The sequence below is a fragment of the Chiloscyllium punctatum genome, chromosome 1 (genome assembly GCF_047496795.1).
Source record: "Chiloscyllium punctatum isolate Juve2018m chromosome 1, sChiPun1.3, whole genome shotgun sequence".
In the NCBI taxonomy this organism is placed as follows: domain Eukaryota; kingdom Metazoa; phylum Chordata; class Chondrichthyes; order Orectolobiformes; family Hemiscylliidae; genus Chiloscyllium; species Chiloscyllium punctatum.
This window is the reverse complement of record NC_092739.1, coordinates 169,981,454-169,995,011: the sequence shown is the minus strand read 5'-3', so window position 1 is coordinate 169,995,011 and position 13,558 is coordinate 169,981,454. Positions and strand designations below refer to the sequence as shown.

General features: G+C 46.7%; 1 protein-coding gene across 1 annotated transcript in view; it reads left to right on the top strand.

Moving 5' to 3' along the window:
• Positions 1–13,558, top strand: part of LOC140480726 (disintegrin and metalloproteinase domain-containing protein 12-like) — a 545,040-nt gene that overhangs the window by 169,706 nt on the left and 361,776 nt on the right. The window contains exon 9 of the mRNA XM_072576009.1: positions 12,513–12,679. Within this exon, the coding sequence (XP_072432110.1) occupies positions 12,513–12,679 (167 nt within the window). The remainder of the gene's footprint in view (positions 1–12,512; positions 12,680–13,558) is intronic.

Below are 13,558 nucleotides of genomic sequence, written 5' to 3'. Positions count from 1 at the left end.
AGTGTGGCGTGTGTATGGATGTGTGTATGTGTGTGTGTGGAATGTGAGTGTGGGTGTGTGTGTGGTGTGTGGGTTTGGGTGTTGGTATGTGTATGTGTGTGTGGGTGTGTGAGTGTGTGGTGAGTGTGTGTGAGTTTGTGTGGGTGTGCGGTGTGTGTATGAGTTTGTGTGTGTGAGTGTGTGTATGTTTGTGGGGGTTTGTGTGGATGTGTGAGTGTGTGTGTGTGTGTGTGTGTGAGCGTCAGTGTGGCGTGTGTATGGATGTGTGCATGTGTGTGTGTGGGAGTGTCGGTGTGAATGTGTGTGGGTGTATGGGTGAGTGTGTGTGTGAGTGTATTGTGTATATGAGTGTGTTGTGTGGGTGTGTGGTGTGTGAGTTTGTGTGTGTGTGGTGTGTGTGTGAGTTTGTGTGTGTGAGTGTGTGTGTATGTTTGTGTGGGTGTATGAGTGTGTGTGTGAGCATGTGTGTGTGTGAGTGTGTGCGTATGTGAGTGTGTGGTGTGTGAGTTTGGTGTGTGAGTGTGTTGTGTGTGTGAGTTTGGTGTGTGAGTGTGTGGTGTGTGTGTGCGTACGGTGTGTGTAAGTGTGTGGCATGTGTGACTGTGTGTGTGGTGTGTGAGTGTGTGTGTATGGGTGTGTGTGTTTGTGTGTGGGTGTGTGTGTGAGTGTGGGTGTGAGTGTGGCGTGTGTATGGATGTGTGCGTGTGTGTGTGTGTGTGAGTGTGAGTGTGTGATGTGTGGGTTTGTGTGTTGGTATGTATATGTGTGTGTGAGTGTGTGTATGTGATGTTTGAGTGTGAGTGTGTGTGTGAGTGGGTAAGAGTGTGAGTGTGTGTGTGGGTGTGTGTGTGTGTATGGGTGTGTGGGTATGCGTGTGTGGTGTGGTGTGGAGTGTGTGTGTGTGGGTGTGTGTGTGTGAGGGTGTGTGAGTGTATGTGTGTGGGTGTGTGTGAGGGTGTGTTTGTGTGAGTGTATGTGTGGGTGTGAGTGTGGCGTGTGTATAGTTGTGTGTATGTGTGTGTGTGGAAGTGTGAGTGTGGGTGTATGTGTGTGGTGTGTGGGTTTGTGTGTTGGTATGTGTATGTGTGTGTGTGAGTGTGTGGTGAGTGTGTGTGAGTTTGCGTGGGTGTGCGGTGTGTGTATGAGTTTGTGTGTGTGTGTGTGTGTGTGTGTTTGTGGGGGTTTGTGTGGATGTGTGACTGTGTGTGTGTGTGAGCGTCAGTGTGGCGTGTGTATGGATGTGTGCATGTGTGTGTGTGGGAGTGTCGGTGTGAGTGTGTGTGGGTGTATGGGTGAGTGTGTGTGTGAGTGTATTGTGTATATGAGTGTGTTGTGTGGGTGTGTGGTGTATGAGTTTGTGTGTGTGTGTGTGTGTGTGTATGTTTGTGTGGGTGTGTGAGTGTGTGTGTGTGAGCATGTGTGTGTGTGAGTGTGTGTGTATGTGAGTGTGTGGTGTGTGAGTTTGGTGTGTGAGTGTGTTGTGTGTGTGAGTTTGGTGTGTGAGTGTGTTGTGTGTGTGTGCGTACGGTGTGTGTAAGTGTGTGGCATGTGTGAGTGTGTGTGTGGTGTGTGAGTGTGTGTGTATGGGTGTGTGTGTTTGTGTGTGGGTGTGTGTGTGAGTGTGGGTGTGAGTATGGCGTGTGTATGGATGTGTGCGTGTGTGTGTGTGGGTGGGTGTGATTGTCTGTGTGGGTTTGTGTGTTGGTATGTATATGTGTGTGTGAGTGTGTGTATGTGATGTTTGAGTGTGAGTGTGTGTGTGAGTGGGTAAGAGTGTGAGTGTGTGTGTGTGTGGGTGTGGTGTGTGTGTGAGTGTGGCGTGTGTGTGAGTGTGTGGTTTTGTGTGTGTGTGTGTGAGTGTGTGTGGTGTGTTGAGTGTGTTTATGTGGGTGTGTGAGTGTGTGTGCGAGTGTGTGAGTGGTGTGTGGGTGTGTGTGTGTGGTCCGTGTGTGAGTGCGTGTGTGTGTGTGAGAGTGTGGTGTGAGAGTTTGTGTGTGGTGCGTGTGTGAATGTGTGAGTGTGTGGTGTTTGTGTGTGTGTGTGTGTGTGTGTGTGTGGGGGTGTGTGAGTGTGTATGGGCGTGTGTGAGTGTATGTGTGAGGGTGTGTGGGTGTGTGAATGTGTGTGTGAGGGTGTGTGGGTATGTGTATGAGGGTGTGTATGTGTGAATATGTGTGTGAGGGTGTGTGAGTATGTGTGTGAGGGTGTGTGTGGGTGCGTATGTGTGTGAGTGTGTGTGGGTGAGGGTGTGGAAGTGTGTGTGGGTGTGTAAGTGTGTGTGAGTGGGTGTGTGAGTGTGGTGTGTGAGTGTGTGAGTGTGGCGTGTGTGTGAGTGTGGCGTGTGTGTGAGTGTGTGATGTGTAAGTGTGGTGTGTGTGGGTGTGTGCGTGTGGTGTGTGTGAGTGTGTGAGTGTGGTGAGTGTGTGGGTGTGTGTGTGTGTAGTGTGTGAGTGTGGTGTGTTGAGTGTGTGTATGTGTGTGTGTGGGTGTGTGAGTATGTGTGTGTGTTTCTGGAGGTTTGTGTGTACGTGTGTGTGTGAGTGTCTGTGTGTATGAGTATGTGGTGTGTTTGTGTGAGTGTGTGAGTATGTGTGTGTGGATGTGTGAGTGTGTGCGCGAGTGTGTGAGTGGTCTGTGGGTGTGTGTGTGTGAGCGTGTGGTCCGTGTGTGTGTGTGCGTGTGAGTGTGTGTGAGTGTGGTGTGAGAGTTTGTGTGTGGTGCGTGTGTGAATGTGTGAGTGTGTGGTGTTTGTGTGTGTGTGGGTGTGGGTGTGTGAGTGTGTGGGTGTGAGAGTGTGTGTGTGATTTGGTGTGTGAGTGTGTATGGGTTTGTGTGTGTGTGTGGTGTGTGTGGGTGTGTGAGTGTGTGTGTATTGTGGGGTTTGTGTGGGTGTGTGTGTGTTTGTGGGGTTTGTGTGGGTGTGGGAGTGTGTGTGTGTGGGTGTGTGTGTGTCTGTGTGTTTGTGGGGGTTTGTGTGGGTGTGTGTGTAGTTGTGTGTGTGGGTGTGTGTGTGTGTGGTTGTGGGGATTTGTGTGGGTGTGTGAGTGTGTTTGTGTGTGGGTGTGTGAGCATGTGTGTGGGTGCGTGAGTGTGTGAGTGTGTGGATGTCTGAGTGTGTGTGTGAGTTGGTGTGTGGGTGTGTGAGTGTGTGGGGTGTGTGTGTGGTGTGTGTGGGTGTGTGTGTGTTTGTGGGGTTTGTTTGGGTGTGTCTGTGTGTGTGTGTGGGTGTGTGTGTGTCTCTGTGTTTGTGGGGCTTTGTGTGGCTGTGTGTGTGGGTGTGTGTGTGTGGTTGTGGGGATTTGTGTGGGTGTGTGAGTGTGTTTGTGTGTGGGTGTGTGAGCATGTGTGTGGGTGCGCGAGTGTGTGTGAGTGTGTGTGGGTATGTCTGTGAGGGTGTGTGTGAATGTGTGTGTGAGGGTGTGTGGGTATGTGTGTGAGGGTGTGTGAGTGTGTGTGGGTGGGTGTGTGTGTGAGTGTGTGTGGGTGTGTGTGTAGGTGAGGGTGTGGAAGTGTGTGTGGGTGTGTAAGTGTGTGTGAGTGGGTGTGTGAGCGTGTTTGTGTGAGTGTGTGATGTGTGAGTGTGTGTGGTGTGTGTGAGTGTGTGGTGTGTGTGTGAGTGTGTGAGTGTGGTGTGTGTGTGAGTGTGGCGTGTGTGTGAGTGTGTGTATAGGTGTGTGGGTGTGTGGTATGTGTGTGGGGGTGTGTGAGTGTGTGGGGGAGTGTGTGTGACGGTGTGTGAGTGTGTGAGTGTATGTGTGAGGGTGTGTGGGTGTGTGAATGTGTGTGTGAGGGTGTGTGTGGGTATGTGTGTGAGAGTGTGTCTGTGTGAATGTGTGTGTGAGGGTGTGTGAGTATGTATGTGAGGGTGTATGTGGGTGGGTGTGTGTGTGAGTGTGTGTGGGTGTGTGTGTGTGCTGTGTGTGTGTGTGAGTGTGTGAGTGGTGTGTGGGTGTGTGTATGTGAGTGTGTGGGTGTGTGTGTGGGTGTGTAAGTGTGTGTGAGTGGGTGTGTGAGTGTGTTTGTGTGAGTGTGTGAGTTAGTGTGGTATGTGAGTGTGGGGTGTGTGAATGTGTGGTGTGTGTGTGGTGTGAGTGAGTGTGGTATGTGTGAGTGTGTGAGTGTGGTGTGTGTGTGAGTGTGGCGTGTGTGTGAGTGTGTGATGTGTGAGTGTGGTGTGTGTGTGTGTGTATGCTGTGTGTGTGTGTGAGTGTGTGAGTGGTGTGTGGGTGTGTGTATGTGAGTGTGTGGGTGTGTGTGTGAGTGTGGTGTGTGTGTGAGTGTGTGTGTGAGTGTGGTGTGTGTGTGGGTGTGTGTGAGAGTGTGTGAGAGTGTGTGTGAGTGTGTGTGAGTGTGTGGTGTGTGAGTGTGGTGTGTTGAGTGTGTGTATGTGTGTGTGTGGGTGTGTGAGTATGTGTGTGTGTTTGTGGGGGTTTGTGTGGGTGTGTGAGCATGTGTGTGCGTGAGTGTGTGTACGTGTGTGTGTGGTGCGTGTGTGTGGGTGTGTGTGTGAGTGTCTGTGTGTATGAGTATGTGGTGTGTTTGTGTGAGTGTGTGAGTATGTGTATGTGGGTGTGTGAGTGTGTGTGCGAGTGTGTGAGTAGTGTGTGGGTGTGTGTGTGTGGTCCGTGTGTGAGTGCGTGTGTGTGTGTGAGAGTGTGGTGTGAGAGTTTGTGTGTGGTGCGTGTGTGAATGTGTGAGTGTGTGGTGTTTGTGTGTGGGTGTGTGTGTGAGTGTGTGGGTGTGTGAGTGTGTATGGGCGTGTGTGGATGTGTGAATGTGTGTGTGAGGGTGTGTGGGTATGTGTGTGAGGGTGTGTATGTGTGAATATGTGTGTGAGGGTGTGTGAGTATGTGTGTGAGGGTGTGTGTGGGTGCGTATGTGTGTGAGTGTGTGTGGGTGGGTGTGTGGGTGAGGGTGTGGAAGTGTGTGTGGGTGTGTAAGTGTGTGTGAGTGGGTGTGTGAGTGTGTTTGTGTGAGTGTGATGTGTGAGTGTGGTGTGTGTGAGTGTGTGGTGTGTGTGTGAGTGTGTGTGTGTGTGGTGTGTGTGAGTGTGTGGTGTGTGAGTGTGGTGTGTGTGTGAATGTGGTGTGTGTGTGAGTGTGGCGTGTGTGTGAGTGTGTGTATGTGTGTGTGAGCGTGTGTATGGGTGAGGGTGTGGAAGTGTGTGTGAGTGGGTATGTGAGTGTGTTTGTGTGAGTGTGTGATGTGTGAGTGTGTGTGGTATGTGAGTGTGGTGTGTGTGTGTGAGTGTGTTTGTGTGTGAGTGTGTGGTGTGTGAGTGTGTGATGTGTGAGTGTAATGTGTGTGGGTGTGTGTGTGTGGTGTGTGAGTGTGGTGTGTGTGTGAGTGTGTGGGTGTGTGTGTGAGTGTGTGGTGCGTGAGTGTGATGTGTGTGTGTGGGTGTGTGTGAGTGTCTGTGTGAGTGTGTGGTGTGTGAGTGTGGTGTGTATGTGTGTGTGTGGGTGTGAGTATGTGTGTGTGTTTGTGGGGGTTTGTGTGGGTGTGTGAGCGTGTGTGTGCGTGAGTGTGTGTACGTGTGTGTGTGGTGCGTGTGTATGGGTGTGTGTGTGAGTGTCTGTGTGTATGAGTATGTGGTGTGTTTGTGTGAGTGTGTGAGTATGTGTATGTGGGTGTGTGAGTGAGTGTGCGAGTGTGTGAGTGGTGTGTGGGTGTGTGTGTGAGTGTGTGGTCCGTGTGTGAGTGTGTGTGTGTGAGAGTGTGGTGTGAGAGTTTGTGTGTGGTGCGTGTGTGAATGTGTGAGTGTGTGGTGTTTGTGTGTGGATGTGTGTGTGAGTGTGTGTGGGTGTGTGAGTGTGTATGGGCGTGTGTGAGTGTATGTGTGAGGGTGTGTGGGTGTGTGAATGTGTGTGTGAGGGTGTGTGTGTGGGTTTGTGTGTGGGTGTGTGTGTGGTGTGTGTGGCTGTGTGAGTGTGTGTGTGTGTTTGTGGGGGTTTGTGTGGGTGTGTGAGTGTGTGTGTGTGGTTGTGTGAGTGTGTCTGTGTGTTTGTGGGGGTTTGTGTGGGTGTGTGTGTGGTTGTGTGTGTGGGTGTGTGAGTGTGTGAGTGTGTGGATGTGTGAGTGTGTGTGTGAGTTGGTGTGTGGGTGTATGAGTGTGTGTGAGGGTGTGTGTGTGGTGTGTGTGTTGGTGTGTGTGGGTGCAGGTGTGTGAGTGTGTGTGTGTTTGTGGGGTTTGTGTGGGTATGTGAGTGTGTGTGTGAGTTGGTGTGTGAGAGTGTATGTGTGTGTGGTGTGTGTGTGTGGGTGTGTGTGAGTGTCTGTGTGTTTGAGTGTGTGGTGTGTGTGTGTGGGTGTGTGTGAGTGTCTGTGTGTTTGAGTGTGTGGTGTATGTGTGTGAGTGTGTGAATGAGTGTGTGAATGTGTGTGTGGTGTATGTGTGTGTGTGGTTGTGTGTGAGTGTGTGGTTGTGTGTGTGGGTGCGGTTGTGAGTGTGGGTGTCTGTGTGTGTGAGTTGGTGTGTGAGAGTGTGTGTGGGTGTGTATATGTGTGTGTGTGTGATGCGTGTGTGTGTGTGTGTGTGAGCGTCTGTGTTTGAGTGTGTGGTGTGTGTGTGTGAGTGTGTGAGTGAGTGTGTGAATGTATGTGTGTGTGTGAGTGTGTGGTTGTGTGTGTGTGATTGTGTGAGTGTGTGTGTGCTTGTAGGAATTTGTGTGGGCGTGTGAGTGTGTTTCTGTGTGTGTAGGTATGTGAGCATATGTGTGGGTGTCACCTTGTGTGTGGGTGTGTGTGTGTGTGCGTGTGAGTGTGTGTGTGTATGTGTGTGTGTGTGGTGTGTGTGTGTGTGAGTGTGTGTGGTATGTGTGTGTGAGTGTGAGTGTGTGCGTGTGTGTGTGTGTGAGTGTGTGTGTGCATTATGTGTGTGTAGGTGAGTGTGTGTGTGAGTGTGGTGTGTGTGTGCATGAGTGTGTGGTGTGTGTGTGAGTGTGTGGTGTATGTGAGTTTGTGTGGGTGTGCGGTGTGTGTGTATGAGTTTGTGTATGTGTGTGTGGGGGTTTGTGTGGATGTGTGAGTGTGTGTGTGTGTGAGCGTGGGTGTGTGAGCGTGTGTGTGCGTTTGTGAGTATGTTGTGTGTGTGTGAGGTTGGTGTGTGTGTGAGTTTGTGTGAGTGTGGTGTGTGTGTATGAGTGTGTGTGCGTGTGGTGTGTGTGTGTGAGTTTGTGTGTGTGTGAGTGTGGTGTGTGTGTGTGAGTTTGGTGTGTGTGTGTTTGTGTGAGTGTGTGTGAGTGTGGTGTGCGTGTGTGAGTGTGTGGTGTGTGTGTGAGTGTGTGTGCATGTGGTGTATGTGTGAGTTTGTGTGTGTGTGAGTGTGTGAATATGTGGCGTGTATGTGGTGTGGGTGTGTGAGTGTGTGTGGTGTGCAAGTGTGTGTGTGTATGTGTGAGTGTGTGTGTATGGGTGTGTGAGTGTGTGTGTTAGTGTGTGTGGTGTGCAAGTGTGTGTGTGTGTGTGTGTGTGTGTGTGTGTGTGTGTGTGTGAGTGAGGGTGTGTGTGTGTGGAGTGTGTGTGTGTGTTTGTGTATCATTCAGTGGGGTCACCTACATGGTAAAAACAATGACTGCAGATGCTGGAAACCAGATTCTGGATTAGTGGTGCTGGAAGAGCACAGCAGTTCAGGCAGCATCCAAGTAGCTTCGAAATCGACGTTTCGGGCAAAAGCCCTTCATCAGGAATAAAGGCAGTGAGCCTGAAGGGTGGAGAGATAAGCTAGAGGAGGCTAGCTAGGAGGGTCACCTACATTATGACATGAGATGCAAACATGCTGAGGAACTGTGCAGAAGCTGGTAGCAATGTTCGGTACCCAACCAGGTACCTTGGGTTGATGTCACACTACATGTGATTCTACTGCATGATACACGCACACACCCCTACATACTCACACACCCACACAGACTCTCCCTCAGATACAAGCTCTTTCTGATATGCCCAATATACACCCCCAACACATACACCGACGCATACACTCTCTCAACATACCACATCTCTGTCACATATACACACACACTTCGAGTCATAGAGATGTACAGCATGGAAACAGACCCTTTGGTCCAACTTATTCACGTCGACCAGATATCCCAACCCAATCTAGTCCTACCTGCCAAAACCTGGCCCATATCCCTCCAAGCCCTTCCTATTCTTATACCCATCCAGACACAATTGTACCAGCCTCCACCACATCCTCTGGCAGCTCATTCCATACCCGTACCACCCTCTGTGTGAAAAGGTTGCCCATTAGGTCTCTTTTATATCTTTCCCCTCTCGCCTCAAACCTATGCCCTCTAGTTCTGGACTCCTCCACCCAGGGAAAAGACTTTGTCTGCTTATCCTATCCATGCCCCTCATGATTTTATAAACGTCTATAAAGGTCACCCTTCAGCCTCTGATTCTCCAGGGAAAACAGCCCTAGCCTGTTCAACTTCTCATTATAGCTCAAATCCTCAAACACTGGAAATCTTTTTTGAACCCTTTCAAGTTTCACAACATCTTTCCAATAAGAAGGAGGCCAGAATCGCATACAGTATTCCAACAGTGGTCTAATCAATGTCCTGTACAGCCTCAACATGACCTCCCAACTCCTGTACTCAATACTCTGAACAATAAAGGAAAGCATACCAAATGTCTTCCTCACTATCCTATCTACCTGCGATTCCACTTTCAATGAGCTATGAACCTGCACTCCAAGGTCTCTCTGTTCAGCAACATTTCCTAGGACCTTACCATTAAGTGTGTAAGTCCTGCTAAGATTTGCTTTCCCAAAATGCAGCACCTCGCATTTGTCTAAATTAAACTCCATCTGCCACTTCTCAGCCCATTGGCCCATCTGGTCCAGATCCTGTTGTAATCTGAGGTAACTTTCTTTGCTGTCCACTACACCTCCAATTTTGGTGTCATGCTCACATCTAAATCATTTATATAAATGTGAAAAGCAGTGTTAGCAGCCCTGATCCTTGTGGCACTCCACTGGTCACAGGCCTCCAGTCTGAAAAACAACCCTCCACCACCACCCTCTGTCTTTTACCTTTGAGCCAGTTCTGTATCCAAATGGCTAGTTCTCCCTGTATTCCATGAGATCTAATCTTGCCAACCAGTCTCCCATGGGGAACGTTGTCAAACGCCTGACTGAAGTCCGTATAGATCACATCTACTGCTCTGCCCTCATCAATCCTCTTTGTTACTTCAAAAAACTCAATCAAGTTTGTGAGACATGATTTCCCACAGACAAAACCATGTTGACTATCCCTAATCAGTCCTTACCTTTCCAAATACATGTACATTCTGTCCCTCAGGATTTCCTCCAACAACTTTCCCACCACCGAGGTCAGGCTCACTGGTCTATAGTTCCCTGGCTTGTCCTTACCACCCTTCTTAAACAGTAGCCAACGTCTAGTCTTCCGGCACCTCACCTGTGACTATCGATGATACAAATATCTCAGCAAGAGGCCCAGCAATCACTTCCCTAGCTTTCCACAGAGTTCTAGAATACATCTGATCAGGTCCTGGGGATTTATCCACCTTTACGCGTTTCAAGACATCCAGCACTTCCTCCTCTGTAATCTGGACATTTTGCAAGATGTCACCATCTATTTCCCTATAATGTATATCATCCATATCCTTTTCCGCAGTAAATACTGATGCAAAATACTTGTTTAGTATCTCCTCCATCTCCTGCGGTTCCACACAATGGTCGAGTTGCTGATCTTTGAGGGGCCCTATTCTCTCCCTAGTTATCCTTTTGTCCTTAATGTATTTGTAAGAACCCTTTGGATTCTCCTTAACTGTATTTGCCAAAGCTATCTCACATCTCCTTTTTGCCCTCCTGATTTCCCTCTAAAGGATACTCCTACTGCCTTTAAGGATTCACTCGATTTCTCCTGCCTTTATCTGACATATGCTTCCTTCTTTTCCTTAACCAAACCCTCTATTTCTTTAGTCATCCAGCATTCCCTATACCTACCAGCCTTCCCTTTCACCCTGACAGGAATATACTTTCTCTGGATTCTTGTTAGCTCATTTCTGAAGGCTTCCCATTTTCCAACCGTTCCTTTACCTGCGAACATCTGCCTCCAATCAGCTTTTGAAAGTTTTTGCCCAATAACATAAAAATTGGCCTTTCTCCAATTTAGAACTTCAACTTTTGGATCTTGTCTATCTTTTTCCATCACTATTTTAAAACAAATAGAATTATAGTCGCTGGCCCCAAAGTGCTCCCCCACTGACACCTCAGTCACCTTGCCCTGTCTTATTTCTCAAGAGTAAATCAAGGTTTGCACCTTCTCTCGTAGGTACATCCTCATCGTGACTCAGAAAATGTTCTTTTATGCACTTAACAAATTCCTCTCCATCTAAACCCTGAACATTATAGCAGCCCCAGTCCATGTTTGGAAAGTTAAAATCCTCTACCATAACTACCCTATTATTCTTACAGATAGCTGAGATCTCCTTACAAGTTTGTTTCTCAATTTCCCTCTGACTATTGGGGTGTCTATAATACAATCCCAATAAGGTGATCATCCCTTTCTTATTTCTCAGTTCCACCCAAATAACTTCCCTGGATGTATTTCCAGGAATATCCTCCCTCAGCACAGCTGTAATGATATCCCTTATCAAAAATGCCACCCCCCTCCTCTCTTGCCTCCTTTTCTATCCTTCCTGTAGCATTTGTATCCTGGAACATTAAGCTGCCAGTCCTGTCCATCCCTGAGCCATGTTTCTGTAATTGCTATGATATCCCAGTCCCATGTTCCTAACCATGCCCTGAGTTCATCTGCCTTGTTAGGCCCCTTGCATTGAAATAAATGCAGTTTAATTTATTAGTCCTACCTTGTCCCTGTCTGCTCTGACTGTTTGACTCACTTCTGTTCTCAACTGTATCAGTCTCAGATTGAAATCTTTCCTCACTATCTCCCTGGGTCCCACCACCCCCACCTTACTAGTTTAAATTCTCTTGAGCAGCTCTAGCAAATCTCCCTGCCAGTATATTAGTCCCCTTCCAATTTAGGTGCAATTCGTCCTTCTTGTACAGGTCACTTCTTCTCCAAAACAGCTTCCAGTAATCCAAAAATGTGAATCCTTGTCCTGTATACCAGCTCCTTAACCATGTATTCATCTGCTTTGTCCTCCTATTCCTGCCCTCACTAGCTCATAGCACTGGGAGTAACCCAGATATTAGTACTCTCAAGGACCTCCTTTTTAAATTCCTGCCTAACTCTCTGTAATCTCCCTTCAGAATCTCAACCTTTTCCCTTTCTATGTTGTTGGTTCCAATGTGGACAATGACCTCTTGCTGGCCCCTCTCTCCCTTGAGAACATTCTGTACCCTCTCTGAGACATCCTTGATCCTGGCACCAGGGGGTAACACACTATTCTGATTTTTCTCTGCTGGCCACACAAACATCTGTCTGTACCTCAGACTAGAGAGTCCCCTAACACAATTGATCTCTTGGAATCTGATGTCCCTCTCATTGCATTAGAGCCAGTCTCAATACCAGAAACTTGGCTGTTCATGCTACGTTCCCCTGAGAATCCATCACCCCCCACATTTTCCAAAACAGAATATTTGTTTGAAATGTTGATAGCCACAGAAGACTCTTGCACTACCTGCCTACCTCTCTTTCCTGGAGTTAATCCATCTATGTGACTGTATCCGCAACTTTCCCCCTTCCTATAACTGCCATCCATCACATCCCATTGCTCTTATAAATTCCTCACTGCCTCTAACTGCCTCTCCAACCAATCCATTTGACCTGATCGGATTTGCAACCAACGGCATTTATTGCAGATATAATCGTCAGTAACATGTAAACTCTTCCCTAAAGTCCCACAACTAACAAGAAGAGTATCTTACTCTCCGAAAGACTATTTTTGCTTCTTTCAATCTTCAAGCCCAGAAAATAACACTGTCTTATTCCTCTACAAAACATTGGTCCAGGTTAAACTAATACTTATGGCTTATATTTTTAGTTTAATCAAGAGACATATCTCAATATAACATATAATCAAGAAACAACCCATTCTACTCACGACTATAGACTTACTGTCAGGTCACGCTGAAAATATTCACTTATCAGTTTCTGTGCTGTGACCCCTCCCAAACAGGTTCCTCCAAGATGAGTTGTGAATTTCAATGCTTGTTACTTTTCCCTGATGAACTCCGATGTCCAGCGATACATGAATTCAAACTGTCCAAGGTCACGTGTGTGTCAGTTAGCAATATGGATTTCTTTCTCTCGCATTGTCTCTCTTGCACTGACCTTTGTCTATTCCTCTCCCTTTTAAAAATGCTGTGGTTTTGACTATTTGTTTCTCCAAAGTTCCAAAACAATGCAACAGCAGATAAAGCAGTAGTTGCTGCTCCTGGAATTCAAGGAAATCACATCTAACACCTAAAATACCTCAAAAATGTTATCCAAGCTTATACACCAACACTCTACCAAGTCGTCAAATCAGTTTTCCATCATTTCACTCCCAGGTTCTCTTAACACTACTCTTCTCTCCAGTATTATAGACCATTTAACATTCGTGTTGCTCTGATTGGTGTGGAGATATGGACCGCCAACAAGATCACCGTTGACAGGAGTGCTGAGGATAACATGAACCGATTCCTCAAATGGAGAAGAGAAAATCTACTCCCTCGTATGCATAACGACAATGCCCATCTCATCACGTAAGTATCCAGTCTTTGGGATTGAACAAACACTAAGCACTCAAATATCAAACCTCTTATTCACAACATCAAGCCTCTTATACACAATAACAAAACTCTGATACACAATATCAAACGTCTTACTCACAATATCAGAACTCTGAGTCAAATATCAAAACTCTTACACACAATAACAAAACTCTTACTCACAATGTCAAACCTCTTAAACACAATATCCAAAATCTTACTCACAATATCAAACATCGTACACACCATGTCAAATCTCTTAAACACAATATCTAACCTCATACCATATCAAATCTCATACATACAATATCAAGCCTCTGACACACAATATCAAAACTCTTAAACACAATACCAAACTTCTTACAATATCAAAACAGTTACAATATTAATCGTCTTACACACAATAACAAACCTCACACACATTATCAAAACTCTTGCTCACGATATCAAATATGTTAAACGCAATATCAAAAATCTTACACACAATATCAAAATTCTGACTCACAATATCGAACATCTTACTCAGAATATTAAAACTCCTACTCACAATATCAAACTTCTTACACACAATATCAAAACTCTTACTCACAATATCCAAACTTTTACAATATCAAACTCTTACTCAAAGTATCAAACCTCTTACAATAGCAAAACTCTTATTCAAATATTAAACTTCATACTCACAATAACAAAACTCTAAGTCAAATATGAAAACAACTACAAACAAAATCAAACCTATTACACAAAATATCAAAACTCTTACATGCAATATCAAACCTCTTACTCAAAATATTAAAACTCTTACTCTCACTGTCAAAACTCTTACACCATCAAAACTCTTACAATATCAAATCTCTTACTCAAATATCAAAC